Below are 23,436 nucleotides of genomic sequence, written 5' to 3'. Positions count from 1 at the left end.
CATAGGCCACCAGCAACAGGAGTGTGTATGGGTGGGAAGCAGGAGCGAAAAGTTGTCAATTATTCTCAGATTTTTTTTTTTAATCTCAAGGGTGCTTTTTTTCAAGAAGCAAGCAACTGGACTTTCTCTTTTGTTTTTTTTCTTTGAAGATGTTTCGCTTCTCACCCAAGAAGCTTCTTAAGCTCAAATTTTTTGTTCATCTCCACTGAAGGGAATATATTTGTGAAGGTCCACAAATGAAAGGGATTTTTTTAAAAAAATCAAGCCTGCTGAAGGTTAGACGGTTTGCAGGCTCACCTGCCTGACACAGGTTGGTGTTGGAAGGCACCAAGGGAAAAAAAAAAGATAAAGGCGGCAGAGTTCCCGAATGCTTTTCACACACTAAAGTGGAGGTGCTTCTTAGCACCTCTGGAAGCACACAGTAGTACAGCCAACTGACAGACACAAACACACCCTTCCAACTCGTCCCAAAGGTGCTTTTTTCAAGGGGAAACTGGACGTTTCTTTGCTTTTTTTTCTTTGAAGACGTTTTGCTTCTCACCCAAGAAGCTTCTTCCGTTTCGTTTCTCACCCAAAGAAGCTTCTTCAGTTCAGAGCCGAAGAAGCTTCTTGGATGAGAAACGAAACATCTTCAGAGAAAACCAGCAAGTCCAATTGCTTCTTTGAAAAAAAAACAAAAACGCACCTTTGGGACAAGGGCGACCTGGATGACTGAGAATCTCCACAAACGCTTCCAAGCCGTCCGGAGAGTTAGATTCCCCTGTCACTTCGGTCATGGTGGGCGGCTCCCTCCCTGCTCTCAAGTGGGCGGACACCCCGCCAGCCGCTCTCTCGGGGTCTGCGGGGACCAGCGCCCGGTCACACTCGCGCAAAAGCTGTCCACCCTCGGGGGAGTTACTCCCGTGCGCTGCTCCCGATCCGCGGACTCATGGCCACGGGCAACCCGCCGCTCCTGCCCGCGCCGGGGCTGCCCGTTTCGATGCCTCGAGCAGCACCCCCGGCAACGGCGGCGGGGGTCCCCATGCCGCCCACCTTCCTTCGCCCTCCCAGCTTCTTCGTGCGCGCCGCGGCCGCCGCGCTTTCCGCGGGCAACGCTCCAAGTTGCTACGCGCAGGCGGCGGTGGGCCTGGAGCGCGGCGTGGGTTACCCGCGCACGCCGAAGTGCGCCCGCTGCCGCAACCACGGCGTGGTGTCGGCGCTGAAGGGCCACAAGCGCTTCTGCCGCTGGCGGGACTGTGCGTGCGCCAAGTGCGCGCTCATCGCGGAGCGGCAGCGCGTGATGGCCGCCCAGGTGGCGCTGCGCAGGCAGCAAGCGCAGGAGGAGATGGACGCGCAGGGCGGCGGGGGGACTCACCCCAACCAGCCGCAGAAGCGGACGCCTGTTGCGGCTCGCCTCAGCTCCGGGAGGCAGGCGGAGGCCGGCGGCGCTGAAAGCGAGCCGGCTCCCAAGAATTCCTCTCCGGAGTTCCAACGCGGGCGAAGAGGTGGGATTCCCCTCGGGGTTGAGGGGGGGGGGAGTGTTAAATTTCCATAAAAAGTTGTTGTGTTGTGTTGTGTGTGTGTGTTTGTGTGGCGGGGGGCAGAAAGACAACCTCCCGAACTCAAATCCACCGCGGCGGATTCGAGCTTAAAGGGCTTTAAATCAGAGGTGGGAAATTGGTGGCGTTTCAGTCAGCGCGGTTCGCGAGAGTTGACGTCTGAACGGCGGAGAATCGAGGATGTTGGCAATTACAATGAAGCGTCTCTTGAGGGGAAAGGAGAACCGCTGGTTCTTTCCCCCAACTTTTAAGTTTTTTTTTTTTTAGATTTCTTCGAGATCAGAGGGAGATCACCGAGAAGGGGGAGGGTCTCTTTGAAAGTGTACAATGATGTGTTTTGAGAGCAATTTGCGATAGGACCGATTGGACGCTCTTTTTCTTGCGTTCTTAATGACCTTCAAGGCAAATAATAGTGTGTATTTCACGTGGAGCTATTTTATAGACGAGTTGCGCAGCTCAAATCCTTTTTTGGATTATGGAGATTATTCATTCCTTAATGAATTGTTGTTTGGGATTAGGGAAGAAACGCTTTAGGAAACCAGTCATCGGTTTGCTGGATGTAATAGATTGTAAAGTAGGAATCTGCCTTTTCTGTAGCTAGAGAAAAAGAAAAAAGAAAGGAAGGAAGGAAAGAAGAAAGGAAGAGAGAAAGAAAGAGGGAAGAGAGAGGGAGGAAGGAAAGGAAAGCAAAAAAACCCCATAGTTCAGCTCTATGTATTGCTGGAATTGAAATGAACCATAGATAGAATCCATTGATCTCTGTAAGATCCGTTCAACTAAATGGGTTTGTGCTGGTAGAAAGAATATGAAGTCTTTTTAGGTTCAAAAGATGCTAAAAAGTCTGTTTTTAATAGCATTGTAGCTCTTCGTCCATCTCAAACACAATCACATTCTGGCATTTCCCAGAATGTGTTAAGATTGTGGCTTTTCATCATGTTCCATAGCATGGATTATTAGAACTTTAAAAAGTTTCATTTTTAATCATGGGTGTGTCAGGATTCATAAAATATTTCTCTGGTCTTTTTAGAGCTGCCAGGGTACAGGTTGGCCATTTGCTTACATTTTAAAGAAAATATTAATGCTTGGAAAAATAGTTTTTCTAAAAAGTATACAAAAGTATTATTCATGTTGCAAGCATTTGGCATTGCATGTACACTACCAAAACAGAATATGTTGCTTATTCCAAGGCAAATGAACTGAATCTATGATCTGGCCTTCATATGGGCAATTGTAGAATATAAAGATATAAAGCACCAAGAAATTGTCTTGGGAAAGCTCTGTTAAAAGATAATGGGTATTATAGTTTTCTTTTAGTGCTCTCATTAATTTAAATGGTCTTTCTGCAGATCAGCTTGTGCTACAGGAAATCTGTGGAGGGAGGCAGAAGAACGAGTATGGGGAAAGCATTGAAACATTATTTGCTTCTTTATGGATGACAAAAGCACATCATCCAATTACGACAATTTACTTTCAGATACAGTTTGTAGGTTTTAAGCACTTGGGAATGACTTCTTCACACATGAAGAATATCCTGTGTGGATATTGCTTCCATTTTACCATTTCCATTTTACCATTTCCATGTTGTACTGTTGCAATATTTCTACTTTGCAGTAAGTGCATTTATTTCACACTCTGTACAAGTGAACAATCCTGCTTGGATATTTCATAATAGGTACGAAAAAAACAAGGATATGTACATCATATGCCATGCATATAGCAACCTGTGACACGGACACTTATGGTAAACTAGGTGTATATGGGAAATCTGTTGTATGTGCAGTGCAGTGGAAATAAGAGTTTTTAAAGGCACTGAATTGTGTACGTAGCATATGGAATACAAGATGCGATTCCATAACTGGTAATGCCTAGAGGCCTTAGGGTGTTTATATGAGAAAGTGGTAGATAAATCAGATATATTGTAATAACTTTAGTATTTGCCTGCATTTTTTTCCCCCCATTAGAAGAGAAGATTCAGAAGTATGACTTCTACTGCAGTGGATCGGGCAGTTCTGTAGTCCATTTGCTTACACCGTCTCTGACATCTTCTCCTGAAGTTGCTGGAAGCAATCAAGAGAAGCCACCCGAGATGCAGGCTTTAAGTAAAGAGATCTCTTTATCGGGTCCTGATGAATCTTTAGAAGGAACTGACAGCCCAGCCTCTTCGTCTTCTTCGGACATGGAATCAGGAAACGAAAGCGAGTGTCCCAAGGATTTTGTTCCCTGTAATGCCAGTGTCCCTCCTGTTCCTGCTGCTGACGGTAGCTTAAAGCGCAGAGACCCCCTCAATATTCTTACCAAGGTCTTCCCTAATCACAAATCAAGCAGGTTGGAAAGAGTTCTGCAGCTCTGCAGAGGAGACATAGTCCAAGCTATAGAGCAGATCCTGAATGCCAGCGAACACAGGCAAGGATTCCGGGAGCTTGCAATCCCAGTCTTGCCCGAATGCAGTGCTTTTCAGAGATCTTCCGATTTTGGCCTTGGAATAGATGTCGCAGCGCTTGGCAACAAGTCAGCATTTGTGCCTCTTCAAACCAGCTCGGCCTCTTCCAGGAGAGAGATGACCTTTTATGGCTTAAGCCCTAGACTTGGACTCGGACCTCTAAGAGTGACTTACTCTCCTCCAGGAAGAGCGTTACCTGGATTGATGGCACCGTACCTGAGGAATGGCTTGTTTCCTGCTTTTCCTTTCCATCCAGTGGTGGATTCTTCCTTTTCAGGGGTGATCAAAGATGCGTCTTATTCCCCCAGTGAAGACAAGCTTTTCAGTACCAAGATGTACGCCAGGTTAAATGAAGACCGCAAATAGCATTTTGATCGACAGTTGTTTTTTTCTTAGTCTAATTTGTTCAGTTGTGCTGATTACTCGTTGTGGAGCCCGATCCTTAAATGTACATCCAATAAAGAGAAAATTAGTATTAAATCCTTCATTTAAAAAAAAAAAAAAAGGCTGCCACAGGGTTCTTCCCCCCAAATCAGTTGAAATTGGCCATAAAATAATTTGAAAATGGAGAAATTTGTGTCAGCAGTGAAACATCGTTAGAAGCAAAATTGATATGGCACATTATATTATATATTAATATAACATAATTTCATCTCATTTGAATCTTTGGAAGAAAAAAAAGGTGACACTTAAGAGATTTGAAGTTGAAAATCCAAGAGTAATGTGAAAAATACCAGAAAATCAAAACTTTTTTTTTTCCATTTTCAAAATATTTGATACATTTGTCTTTTCTTTTTTACTTGAAATGTAGGTGTTTGAAGTCAAGAAATAGTTTTCCAAATATAGACTCTTGATTTTTCCTAATGAAACAGTTCTTGAAATATGTAGTACATGTCTCTGATTAACTGTTGTAGCAAAATTAATAAATGATTTTGGATATAAGCATATTATGACTGAAGATATTATGAGTCGTGATGGCTTAGTGGCTAAGACTCTGAGCTTGTCGATCAGAAAGGTTGGCGGTTTGGTGGTTCGAATCCCTAGTGCCGCATAATGGAGTGAGCTCCCGTTACTTGTCCCAGCTTCTGCCAACCTAACAGTTTGTAAAGCATGTAAAAATGCAAGTAGAAAAATAGGGACCACTTTGGTGGGAAGGGAACAGCGTTCTGTGCGCCTTCGGCGTTTAGTCATGCTGGCCACATGGCCACAGAGACGTCTTCAGACAGCGCTGGCTCTTCAGCTTTGTAACGGAGATGAGCACTGCCCGCTAGAGCCAGAAATGACTAGCATGTATGTGTGAGGGGAACCTTTACCTTTATTATGTCTTAATTATGTTTGCATATGGATAGAAGAATTGAATGAATTGCCTGGTTAAAAAATAATTTGGAATTATGCTTTAGAATAATGTGATTGAGATTCAAGCTCATGTAATTTTATCCTAGTGTATATGAATAATAATGAAGATTGGAAAATCTTTTATTTTGCATTACTAGGTGTAAAACATCTGCCAACTGTAGTTATACTGTGGCTGGGTCCACACATTATACTAAGTCATAGTTTGCTCAAACCATGATTTTTAATAGCCTGTAATCTCCAGGTTCACACAATGTGCTAAGTGAAAATAGCTTAGTGCAACATGTGAATCTAGTCCAGAGTTTGTTTGTGCTAAAGAGTGGCTTATTTAATAATGGTTTATTAAATAACCCACAAGTTTATGTGCAACAGGGTTTAATCTAATACAATGATGGGCATCTTGGGCATCTCTACAAGCCATGTGGGGTTTTGTAAGCACCCACTTCTGAAAAATATTGGTCTACCAAATATGGCAGAAATATCACATTTCAGTGGCCCAGTCTTTCTGGGATGAGAGGACCCCCAAGTGGGGGGGGTTAGAAATCTTCCTTACATTCCCACCTATAACTCCCTGGTATCCTTCCCCTCCTAAAGTCATAAACAGACCAAATTTAACTTGTTTTGGAAGAGCGGAGTTAAGAACATGAGGTATCTGGGAGCCAAATCGCTCCTGTCTTGAAATTCCCATGCAATCAGCCAAACCAAACAAACCACGTTATGATATAACAGGGTGTGTGAATATAATACATATAATACAGTTTGTTATGTGACAGAAAACAATTTTGGGAATTTGAAGGGTTTTCTTTTTTAGACTAGACATTTTGTGGAAAGAGAAAAGGAAAAAACAGATGACTCTCTCAAGAAACATTTCTGTAATGTGAAGCCTTAATTTCCAGCTAGTAGCACATTGGCTGCTGCTTCTGTGGGATCTGTAGGCACAGGGTGGACTTCTGATTCTGAAGTTAAAACCGGCAAGGGATGACAGAAGCATTTGGAGAACAAATGGGTCACATGTGTAATAATATATGTGGATTAATAAAATAATGAATTAACTAGTAGGAAGATGATAGCTGATTTGTTGATTTATAGGACTTTCCACTTCAAATTTCCACACTACAAATGGGTTAAAAGCAAGCTTTTTTAAAAGCATAAAACGATTCAGTGAAACAATTACTCCAGACTACCCGATAAAACTGCTACTTTTTGCATTTAATAGACAGGTTTTACTAGGGGTGAGGATTTATCTGTCTTTAAGTACATTCAAAAGATGTTCAGTTATTGTCCAAAGAAACCCCTTGTTTATATTACCTGAGACTTAGTCTACTTTTTAAGATTTGAGTGTGTGTGTGTGTGTGTGTGTGTGTGTTCATCTAGAAAGTTTTGTTGTTCATTTGGGCTTGTGGCCCAGCCCTAGATAATAAATAATCAAATTATGAAAAATTTATTATTTTATTTAAAATAAAATAATAAAATCCTTAACATATTTGTGGATGGGTCTTACTGCCCTTGCTCCACTAAAATTGCTCAACATTAATTTTGTCAACTTTTATTTCTGGTGCTGTGAAGATTTTCTTCAATGGAATTAGGTTCCAAGGTTAGTCACCACCATCTAGTGGCTGCTTGCAATCATTACAGGTTTAACAAACATTCCTCCCTAATTTTTTGTTTCGCCCTGAGTAATGAAACTATTTTGCATTAGCTGAAAATGATAAGCAATGATGGATTGAACAGCACTGTAAGCAAGCATTTTATTTTCACAGAAGGTATGTGGATTTTTTTTTTTAGTTCACTTAAATTTTATCCTAAAAGAGTTGGAAAGAGTGCAGAACACCCCCAGTAAAAATTAGAAATTTGACTCTCTGGATTCCACTCTAGCGCAAAGTTTAATGTACTTTTTGTTAATGCTTAAGAAAACAATATACATTCCTGTCTGTGTACACTCATTAACGCCATTCAATTCAATACCAATAAGAAGAATTGATGCATTTTCAGGCTATGAATGATCTCCAAATAACAGCATGGTCCTGAATATCATTTAATTGGAAAGAGAAAAGTCGAGTGCCAATGTTAATAAAAAGAAAATGTGTGATCTTAAGAGCTAGATTGAATTGCAAAACTAAATCCTCATTTCTGATTTCTTCAGTTTCTAATCTGTAGAACAGGGGCGTGAAACTCAAGACCTGCAGGCTGGATGTGGTCAGATCTGGTCCATGGGGCCCGGTCTACCCAATGTGAAGAGGAAAGATCAGGCCAGCATGGCTTTGACCCAGTCTACCCAATGCGAAGAGGAACATGCCAGCGGTTTAGGGAGTGGTTTCAAACTAGCCATGCCCACCCAGTTGGACACACCCACCCAATTGGCCAGCGCGCCCCCCCCCGCCAGGTCAACCATAGCCCTGATGCGGCCCTCAATGAAATTGTGTTTGACACTCCTGCTATAGAGGAAGCAATAAACAGACCTTCTGGAATGGCAGCGCAGTCTCTTTGCTCGCTGCTTTCTTGCTGCTCATACTGTATATTGTGTCATCTACCGAAAGCCTATCTTGGCAGCGATAAGGCAGGGATTTCACTAAGCACTATCCGGACTGTCTCAAAACTGAATCCAAAGTCTTGCCTGGTAGGTTTTGTTTTTGATTTCTAGATCAGAAAATAGAAGGTCTTGCTTCTTGCAGTGAAAAAAAAAAAGTACTCCCAGAGAAAGAAAGAATGACATCCAAATAACTCCTGCCAGCCTTGCATATTCCTTATCCTGCGCTGCCTGCTTCAGAGTCACATTTTTCCTGAAACTGTGAAGGCCTTGTCAAGGCCAGGCAAGCTGTCAGATAGTTTATTTCTGCCGGCATCTTCGCTAATGAGGGAAAAAAATGCTCTTTTTAAGATCTGGATCTGGGGCTTCTCCATCAAACTATTTTAAAGTCTCTATAAAGTCGTATTGTGTGTGTGTGGGGGGTAATCTTCACATTTAAAGTGGATTGAATGTATCCATTGTGTTTGATTTACTTAATGAGGTTTCTTTCCTAAATGGGCCAGCACTGCCATAGGACAATTTCATTCAGGAACACAAGAAAGGGAAAACTGATGGAAGACTTCACAAGAACTGATTCGGTGTAGTATTCAGACCCATGTTCTGTTTGAACCTCAGTTATGGAAGTTCATGGGTTGATTTTGGGCAGGTCACACTCTCTTACCGTTGGCGTGGCATCTCAGTGGTTAAGACGCTGGGTTTGTCAGCTGGAAAGCCGTCAGCCCAGGTTCAAGACCCAGGTGCTACACAATGGGGTGAGCCTCCCGTCCTCGCCTCAGCTCCTGTCAACCTAGCAGATCGAAAGCATGCAAATGCAAGTAGATAAATAGGTACCACTTCGGTGGGAAGGGAACAGCGTTCTGTGCGTCATGCTCACCACATGACCACAGAAATGACAGTGCTGGCTCAATGGCCTTGAAATGGAGATGAGCATCGCCCCCTATAGTCAGCAATGACTAGTGGAGTAAAATATGCTAGTATTTTACCTTTATAGTCTCTTAACAACTTACAGGGTGTTTTTGTACCTTACGTTCTTGAGCAAAAGTCTGGATAAAAATTTAACAAATAACTTCTGCTGGGCTGTATTTATCCTGAGGGAAATACAGAATACTGGTAAAAGAAAAAAGCTGTCATAAAAGTCCTTCAGCAAACAGTAGCTTTATGACCTGCCAGAGCTTCACCCAGACTGATGAATTCCTTGCTCTATATACTCAGAAGAGGCGGTGATTTTGTAGCAGGAACATTGACATGGTGAAACTACAGGTAACATGATCACAAGTACCATTGAATAGCTGAGGTCTTGTAGCAAGGAAACGATTCATCTTTTTTTTTTTTTAAATCGAACACACTATATAAATAAGACCCCAGAATGAACTAACTAGGTGGGAGATAGTTATGTGGACAAGATTTTTCTCTTTTTTTGAAGAAACATATCTTTCCCCTGCATTTTCTTTTGTGACATTGCTTGTTAACTATGCCAGTAACCTCTTGGCTTCAGTAGTATCTCCTCTAATCCTTCTACTGTGGTTTTGGGCAACCCCCAAATGTTCTGGAAATATCTGACTCTTATTATTTTCTCTCCCAGACTCGAATTTCTCCCTTATTTCCCATTTTTCTGTTTTAGAATTGGCAGTCTCTCCTTTGGATATGCTTATGGACAATTGGTGCAGCAAAAGCTACTGCCAGGGGTGGGATTCTACCCGTTTGCACCTATTCGCTAGAACTGCTTGTTAACATTCTAAGCAGTTCGGAGAACCAGTTGTTAGAAGAAATTACTGGCCTAATCCTGTAAGGAAGGCAGGAAGGAAACATTCTGGTGTTGCTTACAGAAACTGCCTCTCCGTTAACCCTTATTACATTCTTGGTAGGACTAGACTTCCTGTCTCAGGAACTTCTCTGGAGTTTTTCCCCACCTCCTTTGCTGGTACTTTGCTTGTGTGAAGTGACCATTCAAAGTTACAATGGCACTGAAAAAAGTGACTTATGACCATTTTTCACACTTACGATGGTTGCAGCAACCCCACAGTCATGAGAGGCCAGGCAAGGAGATGCGTGCCTCGATGTGAGTGATATTGAGTTGGCCACACCCAGCCAATAACATGACCAAGCCATGTCCACCCAGTCACATGACCACCAGGCCATGCCCACCACCTAAGCCATGCCCACAGAACCAGTTGTTAAAATTTTTGAATCCCACCCCTGGCTACTGCCATAGACTGCCTTTTGTATATTAAAGTTTCGGTAATAAAACTAATATGTAATCAAATCCAAGCACATCAGTAGATTAACAGTATGTTATATAAGGACATATTTCCTTGAGATCATGAATAGCCACCCAGATTCAGCAAAACTGGTTGTCAACTAAATATGAAAACAGTTTAAGCTGTGTTCTTTGGGGTGGTAAGACATTGCTTTGAAAATGCTGACCCAAGAGTGTAACAAAACAAAGATGCCTTTAAATTAGGGATTTAGAGATAATACTGAGGATCTCATAGACTGCGTTAAGGACCAGACGGTCATTCCTACCAGATAGAATAGGAAATAAATATTATTCCCTTAGGACAGTGATCAGCAACTCCAGCTACATACTTTGGGGAATGAGAAACAAAGAAACGATGGATTTAAAACAAGGTTACCCTTGACAAGACTGAGAGAAATGGAAGAAAAGGAAAACAACAGATGAGATGGATGGGATGAAATATATTCTGGAATGGGAACGTCCTTGGCAGAGCCATAAATTATTACTAAAATAGATCTGACAGTGAGCATTTGTCCATGTTGTGATTAGGAAACCATCTCAACTTCTCCAAGTCATTTGGGATGTTATAAACAGGGGTGGGATTCAGCCAATTTAGACTGGTTCGGGCAAAGCGCTTGCTCACCCAACTGGTTGTTACAGCGGTTGAATCCCATTTCTGGTTATAAAGCAATTAGCTAAATAATTTATATCTGCATACAATTACTGGAAAAGTGCATATGTGAATCACTGATTTGGATGAAAGACGATAGAGAAGTTTAATTCTCTCCCATTCTTCAAACACTGTACAGGTAATGCTTGACTTACAACAATTCATTTAGTGACCATTCGAAGTTACAACAGCACTGAAAAAAGTGTCTTACGATCATTTTTCACATTTATGGCCATTGCTGCATCCCCATAGTCATGTGATTTACATTGGATGATTGACAACTGGTTCATATTTATGAGGGTTGCAAGTTCACGAGGGTCATGCAATTCCTTTTGTAACCTTCTGACAAGACAGCCGCCAGTCTTTGTCAAACTTGTTAACTTTAAGATGTGCAATTCTCAGAATATTGGCTGGGGAATTCTGGGAGTTGAAGTCCACACATTTTGAAGTTTACCTTGGTCGAGAAGTTGTAGAGCTTAAGCTGTGGAGAGCTGGAGAGGCACTAAATGCAAACAGAATAAAGCTGTGTAACAACTGCACTTGGCAAAGAATGCCACCACAGTGCATATCAAGCTAGTGATGGGTCCCTTTTAAACAGAAGATGTGATTGCACACAGAAACAAAACTTATCTTAAATCAGTGAAGGGGAGAGCTATGTGAGCTATGCAGGGTTGCTTAATGTATGGAGATTTTCATATATTAAATTATAATACATGTAACAGATTAAAAAAAACCCTGAAATGTTGAGAGGCCTGTCTAAACTACGAGGCCCTGAGGCAGTGGTGGCTAACCTTTTTGGGCTCTTGTGCCAAAAATTGTGTGCACGCAAGCACTCGTGTGCTCGCGTGCCAGCACCCAGAAGGCAATGCGCACCCCCTATGTCCCATGCGTGCACATGTGATTTCCCCCGCTGCCCCCTTACCTGCACTGCACCTTCCAGTTGATTTTTGGCCCATTTGAGGCCTTTTTCGGCCTGCCAGAGGCTTGAGGGATTTGGCTTTGCTGGCCCAAAAATGGACTATTTTGCCACTTCTGGTATTTCCGGAAATACAGGAAGTGATGAAACGGGCCTATTTTTTGGCTTGCAAAGCCTGCAGAGGCATCCCTCAAGCCTCTGGCAGGCCGAAAAAGACCCGAAAATCAGCTGAGAGGCATGCACATGCACAGTGAGGTTCATGTGCTCACACAAATGGCTCTGCATGCCACCTGTGGCATGCGTGCCATAGGTTCGCCATCATGACTTTAAGGCAAAGATGAGGAAAAATGGCCCCTTTATGACTTGTGGACTTCAACTCCCAGAATTCCTGAGCCAGCATGGGTTTTCAATGCCTTTATATAAACATGATTGTTGCTAAATTCCAAAATACTTACAATCAAAGTATCTGGATAGGTAATCCTCAACTTAAGATCTATCGCTCAGCGACCATTCTGAAGTTATGTCTGACCTCCAAGAAGCATGGCTGGCTCAGGAATTCTGGGAGTTGAAGTCTACAAGTCATAAAATGGCCATTGTTCCCCACCCCTGCCCCTAAGCTGTAGCTTCAGGGGTGGGATTCAGCCAGTTCAGACTGGTCTGGGCGAAGTGCATGCTCACTGAACTGGTTGTTACATTGGTTGAATCCCACCACTGTGTAGCTTGCTTAGTTTAAGCCAGTCTGGCACAGCTTTCTTTTCTAGCAAATGGAGAATGCAATTATATGTGTGTAGAAGATAAAGTTGGTGAAGGACTTAAGTGCTTTTGCAGTTAAACCACTCGTACCAGCAAGGATATTTCTCCCAGTGGCCATAGACTAAAAAAAAAAAAAAATTGAAAAAAAAAATGCAGGGAACTTCTGTGAGTTTCCTCTTTTCTAAAACTGCCAAAAACTAAACATGATTTCCAAGGGGACACTTCCTCGGTTCTAAATTATTCCCGGAGTGTTGATTATTTTAATTGCTCATTAGGAGCCTTATCTGCTAAACAAACTAAATGATTGTCTTTGGGGTTTGGTATCCTGGGTCTCCCAATTAAAAGTAATCAGAGCAGAGGATTCCTCCCGCTGAGACCGAATAAGAAGTGCGTTGAAATGTAGCATCTTGAAACTGGGCTGCTGTTTTCATTGTTGCTGGACATCAAGACTTTATGGGGATGCATGTCCAGTGCACCTTCTAGGTGGTTCTAACAAAAGCTGGAATGTGGAAATATGCTGTGGGTGACTTAATTCAACATCACATTTAAATTGCATTTCATGTTTTAAGACAAACTCTTCTCGGATAATATTATGGCTAATAAAGGCGACAGGAAGAATACAATAAATGCCAAGGAACTGCTGTTCTCCTAGCATATGTCAGTTTGATTCTTAAGATTCCTGAGCATGGTTAAGGATTATGGAACTTGAAGTCTAGCACTTTTGGAAGCACTAGATTCGGGGTAAATTTACTAGGATAAGCTAATATACCTAAGAGTGTGTATTAATCTGAACGGGGTTTAGAGGAATATTTTATCTCTGGAATTGTCAGGCCTTAAAAATGCCTTGGTTTAGAATCAAGACACAGAAATGTTAGACAAAGGGCTGTCCAACCTTGTTAACTTTAAGACTGGGACAAGAAAGGTCTTAAAGTGGGGCAAAATGTTGGACTTAGTTGTGGCCATAAGCCAAGGACTATCTGTAATTTGCCTCCCCCTCACTTTCCATGAAAAAAACAAGCATTAGTAATAGCGTCTGCAAAACCACAATTAAATTGAAGACATGAGAGCCAGGAGACAAAAGAACCTTGATGACCAGATTCAGCAAATGTGGGTTTCAAATGTGCAAAGACATCCCAGTTGTATTCTGAAGCCCTCAACACCTCCCAAATTCTAACTGTGCATCGTGCAAAGGTGCCCGTCCTGCAAGTGGATTGCTCGATCCAACTTCCTGTTTGATGCTTTGCAGTTTTGAGTCCCCCAAACCAGAATGTTAGCATTCACAGACATATGACCACCACAGCTAGTTGTGGCCTGCCAGCGGCCAGGAGAGCTGACAGCACATTTGGATGGTGAGAAGGTTGTGGAGGAACACGGGCCAGTCCTGGAGTCTGGGGAAGGCTCTGATGAGTGCTCTGTGTCAGAGGCAGAGATGGGGCCAGAGCCATCTGACAGTTATCAGCTGCCTTCGGAGTTGGAGATCAGTGAGGCAGAAGAACAGCTGGAGCCTGTTCTCAGTGTGTGCATGCGCAGAACTGCCAGAAGAAGGGAACAGCTAAGGAACAAGGACGACTTGGGAGTAAAGGCTCAGGTGGATGGTGAATGGCCCCTCCCATGGGGAATAATTAAAGTGGAGAAAAACACTACAGGCTGATCCAACTTTGATGTAATGTCCTTAAAACAAATCAAAATGAGGCTCAGTAGTGTGTGTGGCCTCCACGTGCCTGTATGACCTCCCTACAATGCCTGGGCATGCTCCTGATGAGGTGGCGGATGGTCTCCTGAGGGATCTCCTCCCACACCTCGACTAAAGCATCCCCCAACTCCTGGACAGTCTGTGGTGCGACGTGGCATTGGTGAATGGAGCGAGACATGATGTCCCAGATGTGCTCAATTGGATTCAAATCTGGGGAATGGGCGGGCCAGTCCATAGCATCAATGCCTTCATCTTGCAGGAACTGCTGACACACTCCAGCCACATGAGGTCTAGCATTGTCTTGCATTAGCAGGAACCCAGGGCCAACTGCACAAGGGGTCTCACAAGGGGTCTGAAGATCTCATCTCGGTACCTAATGGCAGTCAGACTACCTCTGGCGAGCACATGGAGGGCTGTGCGGCCCCCTAAAGAAATGCCACCCCACACCATTACTGACCCACTGCCAAACCGGTCATGCTGGAGGATGTTGCAGCAGAACGTTCTCCACGACATCTCCAGACCCTGTCATGTCTGTCACATGTGCTCAGTGTGAACCTGCTTTCATCTGTGAAGAGCACAGGGCGCCAGTGGCGAATTTGCCAATCTTGGTGTTCTCTGGCAAATGCCAAATGGCCTTCAGGGTGTTGGGCTGTAAGCACAACCCCCACCTGTGGACGTCAGGCCCTCATACCACCCTCATGGAGTCTGTTTCTGACCGTTTGAGCAGCCACATGCACATTTGTGGCCCACTGGAGGTCATTTTGCAGGGCTCTGGCAGTGCTCCTCCTGTCCCTCCTTGCACAAAGGCGGAGGTAGCGGTCCTGATGCTGGGTTGTTGCTCTCCTACGGCCTCCTCCACATCTCCTGATGTACTGGCCTGTCTCCTGGTAGTGCCTCCATGCTCTGGACACTACACTGACAGACACAGCAAACCTTGCTCACATTGATGTGCCATCCTGGATGAACTGCACTACCTGAGCCACTTGTGTGGATTGTAGACTCCGTCTCATGCTACCACTAGAGTGAAAGCAGTGCCAGCATTCAAATGTGACCAAACCATCAGCCAGAAAGCATAGGAACTGAGAAGTGGTCTGTGGTCACCACCTGCAGAACCATCCTTTATTGGGGATGTCTTGCTAACTGCCTATGCTTTCCAGCTGTTGTCTATTCCATTTGCACAACAGCATGTGAAATTGATTGCCAATCAATGTTGCTACCTAAGTGGACAGTTTGATTTCACAGAAGTGTGATTGACTTGGAGTTACATTGTGTTGTTTAAGTGTTCCCTTTATTTTTTTGAGCAGTGTACTTATACCTGTTATCTTGTAAGTGATTGACAAATCAAATAAATAAAATAAATAAAACAGTGAAGAGGTAGTAGGCAAATGCAGGGATGGGCTTCAAAAATTTTAACAATGGGTTCTCTGCCTGTTTGATGGGTGGGCATAGTCAAAGTCGGCCTCCTCCACCATGGTGGGGGGGGCATTTTTTGCCCCCCCAGACTCTGGAGGCTCTCTGGAACCTAAAAATGGGCCCATTTCCGGCCTTCCCAAACATCCAGGAGGTCCAGTTTTCATCCTCTCGAAGCCTCCACACGCACCCTGCACTTACCTGCATCCAAAATGGGCTGCGTGGGGATTCCTGGGAGGAGAGGTGGGGAGTAGGCAGGGCCAGCCAGGAGTGGGAATTGGGGGGTTCTCTGAACTGTGCAAAATCTTAACTAGAGGATCTCCCGAACCCCTGTGAGCCCCCGGCAGCCAACTCCTGGACACATGGCTGAAGAGCCATAATCCTAGTAATTATGACCTTGCTCCCTCACATTGTGAGTGAGGAGAGGGCCCACACTTGGGATGGCGGGAACCACAAATTGGGGGGAGCCTTTGTGTGGAATTTCAGCCCTTCTGTATAGCACTGGGAGGTTGGAGCTTTTGGTAAGGAACTACTCCTCGTGCGGCGTGAGTCCCTTGGACTTATGATTTCACGCCTGTATTGGGTTCCATTAATGACCAATTCCTTCCAGTCTTGTAGTTCAGACAGACCATCTGCAGTTGAATGAAAGATGACAGCAGGCTCGAGGGGAATGCCAGTGTTTGCAGAAACACAAATACGTTTTTATTAAAAGAAACTGGCAGGCTGGGACTGCAATCACACCCAAGACTGAGCATATGGCGCACGGACAGATTGCTGACTTGTGGAAGATGGACGCCATTTTATCTGTGGCCTCAGCTGTTAATGGCTCAGAGACCTTCTAGCAAGAAAGCAAATGCGATTTCTCTGGTGTTTTGAAAACGATGCACCTGTTTAAAATGCCATGTTGCTGGCTTTTACACACAAAATGTCTTGCTGGATAACCTCCAATTCTGTGATGTATCATGCAGATCTGGCAGAAGTAACTAAGCCAACCTATTTTCATAACGCAAACAATCCTGAGATCAGGAAATCCAACTGTCACAGGTAGTTAATTGTTGGCTTATGCTCCAAGAGTCACAGCGCTGATGTGGATACCTGCGTGCCAAAAAGTGGCCTCAGAGCCTCAAGTCATTTCACAGGTATTAGCTAGTTTTTGATTGCCACTTTTTTTTTTATCATCACCAAACAGGATTAAATTAGAAACAGGGAGGTGGGTGTAAAACCCATGGTCCATTACAAATCCTTTACGTCAGCAACCCATTTATTTTCCAAGGTTCTTGAGTGCAATTTTATTTCGAACTTTTTGGATGCAATTTAATTTGGAGCTCTCTTTTCTGACGGTATTGCTCTTGTGGTTCTGAGTTTTTCTTCCATGATTTGGTGGAAAAAATAGCCAGTTGTCTATTCATTTATTCTGGATAACACATTGTTTTGGAGTTGGGAGGGAGGGGGAATTGGAGAGCACTGTTTAATAAGTCACAGGGGTAAAGGGACAGCAAATAGAAATTACCTTTTTAGAAAAAAAAAGTGTGAAACTGATGCCATCTACATGCGTGTCATTCTCATTAGTAATACTTTATTTGAAAAATAAAAAAAACCCTGTATTTCTATTATGCCACTCAAGTTTAAATCCTGAGTGATGGGGAAGACTGCTAAGTTTTTAAATGCAGCCAAATTCTATTTGTACTGTGCCATTTAAATTCTCTCATTTAAGATGTTTATCGACAAACTAAAGCAATCATGGCCAGGATGAGATCCATTTTAGCATTCTTATAAGCTCACTGCTTATAAGCATGCTTTGAAGAACTTCTATTAAATACCGGTGACTTCTAATTGTTTATTATTTGTCTAAGACCCTGTTTTATTTGGTTTTTTGCAGTTTGATCATTTTAGCTAGACTGGGGGGTATCAAACTCAAGGCCCATGGGCCCCCCTGGAAACAGGAGAAAACTGGCCTGTGGTGCCTCTGCCAGTGAAAATGGAACCTGGAAGGGCCCTGCACAGCCTCCTCAAGTTTCATTTTCACTGGTAAAGGGCTGCAGGAGGTCATCACAACTGAAAACGGAGCCTGGGTAGCAGTGGTGGGATTCATTTTTTTTTTACTACCGATGCTGTGGGTGTGGCTTGGTGGGCATGGCATGGCTTGGGGGGCATGGCTTGGTGGGCAGGAGAAGGATACTGCAAAATCCCCATTCCCCCTCCACCTCACTACCCTGCTTTCCAGCTCCGTTCTCCTGTGCAGGGCAACAAAAGAAGACCCAGCCAATCAGCTGGGACTCGGGAGGCAGAGAATAGATGGCCAGTCAGAGGTGGTATTTGCCGGTTCTCTGAACTACTTAAAATTTCCACTACCGGTTCTCCAGAACAGGTCAGAACCTGCTGAATACCACCTCTGCTAGGTGGGTGGAACAACCTCCCTGAGCTCTATTTTCGCTGGCAGAGGACTGCAGTAAGCTGTCACAGCTGAAAATGGAGCCTTGATCAGTGACATAGAGCTGGTCATGCCTCCTGGCCATGCCCCCCCCAAGGTCAAACACAACCCTGATGTGGCCCTCAATGAAATCGAGTTTGACGCCTCTGGCATAGCCTATCCGTCTGATTTGATGATTTTAGTTTTATAAAAAATGGGGGTTTTTTCTAGTTTTTTATTATGTCCACCACTGGGATGGATCAAGGACAACTTGCTGCAGCCAATTCGCTACTGCCAACTTGCCACTGCCAACTACACGCAGCTAACTTAATGCAAGATAACTGTACTTTAGACCTGGTCTTCTTCTTCTTCTTCTTCTTCTTCTTCTTCTTCTTCTTCTTCTTCTTCTTCTTCTTCTTCTTCTTCTTCTTCTTCTTCTTCTTCTTCTTCTTCTTCTTCTTCTTCTTCTTCTTCTTCTTCTTCTTCTTCTTCTTCTTCTTCTTCTTCTTCTTCTTCTTGTTACAATATTATAATTATATAATATCATTATAATATAGTTACCTCATGTTGATTGTATCAGTGGTGGGTTTCAAAAATTTTTTTATCACCGGTTCTGTGGATGTGGCTTGGTGGATGTGCCTTTTGCATGTGCACGCGCAGAGGGTTTCTACTGACCTTCTCCTGCAATCCTGCACTCTCCTTGTGTCTTCAACAGCTCACGTGTGGCAATCCGCTGTGCCGTAGGAAGCAACTGAGCTTCGAAACCAGGAAATGAAGGTCAGTATAGAGCTGGGGCAGGTGGGAGGGGCCCAGCAGCTGATCATCGGAGAGAACTGGTTTGCTCATAGATGATCCTCAGAGCTACCAGTTCAGCCAAACTGGGCTGAACTGGTAGAATACCACCACTGTATTGTATTATGGAGAGTTGTCCTGTGGTGAGTTGATCATAGTGAGTTGGTGGCAGCAAGTTGGCCAGGCGATGTCCCATTCCGATTGGGATTGGGTGGCTAATAAACACAATAAAATTATTTTGTTAAAAAAAAATCAGGGCGGTGTGTAAATGCACCTTTGTTCCAATCAACAAATGGGAATTTTGCATAGACACAACCCCCACCCCCATCATCATCAAGGCAAAGCAGCCAATCCAAATGGACCAACCTTGACCCGGTACTTTCTGTTGTGTGAAACACTGTTTGAGGCACAGCATCTCATTGATACAACATGATGTTGCTTTGTAAATATCCATACTGTAACACCTAAGCCCCTAAGATCAGCCTCTGCATCAAGGGAATACAGATGCTCATCTAACTGCTTTTTAAAAAGAACCCTGTGGGAGTTAAAAAAAAAAAACCCAGCAAAATTAGCTTAACTTTCATTTAAGCCAGTTAGCTTTTAGCTTTGCTAAGGTTACGTGTTTGCCAAAGTACAATCATTTTGGTTTCTTCAAACATCGAGTTTTATTTTATTAACCTTTTTAGATTTCTCTGAGGAAATCAGCAACCTGTGAAGAGGGTGTGTGGTACACAACTCAAGATCAGTGGAATTAAAAAAAAAATCCCTTACCCCTACTTAGAACAGAAAGATGCTTATTTATACTAGTTCAATGTTGGCAAAGGGGATTAAACATTAGTATAGCTGTATTAAGCCTGTGGTAGGCATAATTTGCTAACAGGAAAAAGAAGGCACTGACAATCTTCTGAATCGGGGGAGGAGGGAAACTGAATATTGACTATTTTTGATCCCTGCCCCCCGCCCCCCATTGTAGTAGCTATGGTTGGCTGAAAAGGAGGCTTTAAAAACACCATCTCCTGGTTGGCAAAGGGGTCATTTGGCAACCAGGAGACGGCGTTTTGAAAGCCCCCTTTGCATAGGAGATAACAGTAGAGCTATTGAGGCTGAATGTTGTTGAAAGATGGAGGCTGAGAAAAAGAACGATTTCCCGCCCCCCTGCAACACAAAACTCAGTTGTGGAATTTGCTATGGAAATGTCAAGCAATGATTACCAATTAAAAAGGTAAAGGTTCCCCTCGTACATACATGCTAGTCATTTCTGGCTCTAGCGGATGGTGCTCATCTCTGTTACAAAGCCGAAGAGCCAGCACTGTCTGAAGACATCTCCGTGGTCATGTGGACGGCCTAACTAAACGCCGAAGGTGCACGGAACACTGTTCCTTTCCCACCAAAATGGTCCCTATTTTTCTACTTGCATTTTTACATGCTTTACAAACTGTTAGGTTGGCAGAAGCTGGGACAAGTAACGGCAGCTCACTCCATTACGCGGCGCTAGGGATTCGAACTGCTGAGCTGCTGACCTTTCTGATCGACAAGGTCAGCATCTTAGCCACTGAGCCATCGCTACCAATTAGGACAGCATTAAAAGAGGAGATTAGGTGCCCTCACAGAAGAGAAGACTTTCAGTGACAGCCAGAAAACAACATATGGACAACTTTGAATACTTCCAATGATACAGTTCAGCTCCATAACCGTTACAAAACCATGGTGTCCTTCTACTGTGGTCTCATCTTGTTTGTAATCTTTCCAAAGAAAACTACTTAACTGCTCTAGGAAAAGATTCTTGGATGACATCATCCTTTGATGTTGTTTCTTTAGGGCTTTTCATAGGATACTTATTAGATATCTTTGTGATTTCTTTTTCTCCTTTTTGTTTCATTTTTAATACACTCCAAACAAGAGCCTCAGGGTAAAATGGACTGTGTTCCTTGTAAACATTCAAAAGCATCCCGATTTGGTTGTTGACGCTCTTCAAAATCTCCTTCGGCAGATGCTTTACATTTGGGGATGGGGGAGAAGATTTCCCATAGTGTGTGTCTGTCTCCTCAGTGGCCATCCTGAATGAAGAAGGATGGAAGCGGTAGTCCGATACATCTATAGGGCCTCAGAATGGAAACTTCTAGCATTAAAGGATTGAGTCAGATGTCCTTTGCCACAATACATTGGCTGCACTATGTGTTTCCCCCCCCCAGCACTTTTATTCTGAAATAAGGGGATTCTAAATCTACTCATAGATATTTTGATGATTATTAATGATCCAGAGCAGCTATTGGCTTGACTTCCATCAAACATGACTCTTATTTAATTTTAGGTAGAATAAAAATGAAGGATTTATTGATACTAATCTTTTAAAATGTCAATAGGCATGTGTCTGTCTTGGAGGACCATAAGCAATTTGGTTGAACCAACTGTTCTGTCTTAATTAAGATATTTAAATGTAAAGTAATCTGTGTAGACAGGATGTATGATGGATTCAGATCTTTACTTTATGGCTGCCCAGTTTTCATCAGCTAATTGCAAGGCCTGTCAGCTGTATCTAGACTGAAATCTCATCTCTATTGCCAGAAATACTTTTCCAGGATATATATCTAATTGAATAATAGTGGCCTTCACTGAAACTTTTTTACAATTAGGAATTGCCAAGAACTCTTTGTGCTTGGCTAGTTTCCATACCAGAAGGCTATTCTGTTTCCTGAATATCACATGAAAAGCAGAGTTGGAAATGGTTCTGCTGAAATGGTTCTGCCCTTTGGTTTCGGGCCTAGGATCCTTAGTGAAGCGGAAGCTCTTTTGAAAGCAACTAGCTTTCATTTTGAGAGGGCAACAGATAAGAATACGGGTAGTCCTTGGCTTATGGCCACAATTGAGCCCCAAATTTCTGTTTGCTAAGTGAGTTGACTGTTAAGTGAATTTTGGATCTCTTCATGTCCTATTTTACCACAGAATCACTCCAGTTAATAATACTCCAGTATTAATAATAATCACTCCAGTTAATAATACGATTGTTAAGTGAATCTGGCTTCCCCATTGAGTTTGCTGGTCAGAAGGTCACAAAAAGGGATCACATGATCCCAAGATACTGCAACCACCATAAATATAAGTCAATTCCCATCAGAGGTGGTATTCAGCAGGTTCTGACCAGTTCTGGAGAACCGGTAGTGGAAATTTTGAGTAGTTCAGAGAACTGGCAAATCCCACCTCTGACTGGCCCCACCCCCATCTCTTCTCTACCTCCGAAGTCCCAGCTTATTGGCTGGGTCTTCTTTTGTTGCCCTGCACAGGAGAACGGAGCTGGAAAGCAGGTTAGTGGGGTAGGGAGGGAATGAGGATTTTGCAGTAACCTTCTCCTTCCACTCCCATTAAGCCATGCCCACGACTAGTAAATTTTTTTGAATCCTACCACTGATTGCCATGTATCTGAATTTTGATTATGTGACCATGGAGATGTTGCAATAGTTGTAAGTGTGAAAAATGGCCATAAGTCTCTTTTTTCAGCGCTGTTGTAACTTTCAGAGTTCATTAAATGAACTGTTGTAAGTCGAGGACTACCTGTATTCTAGTTTTATTCATGGGTGTCCCAAAAACAGCTGACTGCCCTTCTGATAAATATAGCACCCATCCCATTTTTACAAGCATGCTAATTAGAGGTTCATGGGGTACTTTTTCAAATGCCTATGTGATGACCTGGGACAAGGCACGGAAGCCACACAGCCAGAGAAAAGTTCTAATTCCCCTTTATTGCTCCAACTTTCCCCCACATGTCCCCATGTTTACTGCAAGTTCTGGAGCAAAACTCTCACATGCACTTCTAACAGCTTGTGGCTGTGAGTAGTCCAGCAAGCAAAGTTAGCAAGTCAGCAACCAAGGCAAGAAGTCCAGTGAGGCAGGCAAACCAGGCAAGGCACACAAGACAAAGCATAGCAAAGTCCAGACGTCAGCAACTGCACGTGAGGCTCCACGGATTCAACGCTTGTTCCTCACAAATGCCCTGTCAACTAAAAAAATACTTCTTTGGTCTTTTTAGTTGCCACCAGAAAGGAAGTGGGGAAAGTAGTGCATTCCTTAAATGTTTCAGATAATTGCTAGGCAGCCAAAGCTGTTGGCGTGCAAGATTATTTTACTGGAGAGCATGATTGATGACTCTTGATGGCTATGGATGTGTCCCATTGGAGAATATACATCCAGGGGGGTGGGGGGAAGACCAGGGTCAAGGGTGAAATGAATGATGTGTCTTAGAATCGGCTGCACCCAGGTAACACCGACATAGTCACTCCTAATAAAACATTTTTTAAAAAAATTCTGAGAGATACGGCTGGACATTTGATTTGAATGGGGCTGGTTTGTCAGAATCCTGACACGCCCCTCCCAATGGCATCTCTGAAAGTCTGTTCCCAGGACAGCCTCGTGAAGAGGGGCGGGGCAGTCTCCTCCCGAGTCATCAGGTCAGCCTGCGCTACTCCCACCTCCTCTCCACTCTCCGTGTTTGGGGATCAAAAGTGGGTGGTCCTTGCTCGTCACCAGATTTCCGTTGTTCCTCTGCTCCACTGCCTGCTCTCTCTTCCCCCGCCCCTCTCGGCCGTCCTGCACCTGTTCTTTCTTGCTGGCAATCCTTCCCAGGCCTGAGGGAGTTGGGGCTGCCTCATCCTGCTCCTCCAGTCATTCCTCTGGAGCCAATGAGGCCACACACTCTTCCTCCAT

At 43.6% G+C, this 23,436-nt stretch overlaps 1 protein-coding gene across 1 annotated transcript; it reads left to right on the top strand.

The window, feature by feature from the left end:
* Positions 1–890: 890 nt before the first annotated feature.
* On the top strand, positions 891–6,726 carry DMRTA1 (DMRT like family A1). The gene is made up of 2 exons (XM_026718600.2): positions 891–1,484; positions 3,500–6,726. Exons 1-2 carry the CDS (start codon positions 929–931, stop codon positions 4,342–4,344), a joined length of 1,401 nt encoding a protein of 466 aa, XP_026574385.1. The 5' UTR covers positions 891–928; the 3' UTR covers positions 4,345–6,726.
* The last annotated feature ends 16,710 nt before the right edge of the window (positions 6,727–23,436 follow it).

This window comes from Pseudonaja textilis, chromosome 2 (genome assembly GCF_049901715.1).
Source record: "Pseudonaja textilis isolate UNSWEBS1 chromosome 2, rPseTex1.2, whole genome shotgun sequence".
Lineage (NCBI taxonomy): Eukaryota > Metazoa > Chordata > Lepidosauria > Squamata > Elapidae > Pseudonaja > Pseudonaja textilis.
Note: the sequence above shows the minus strand (reverse complement) of the source record. Positions and strands in the feature narration are given on the sequence as shown.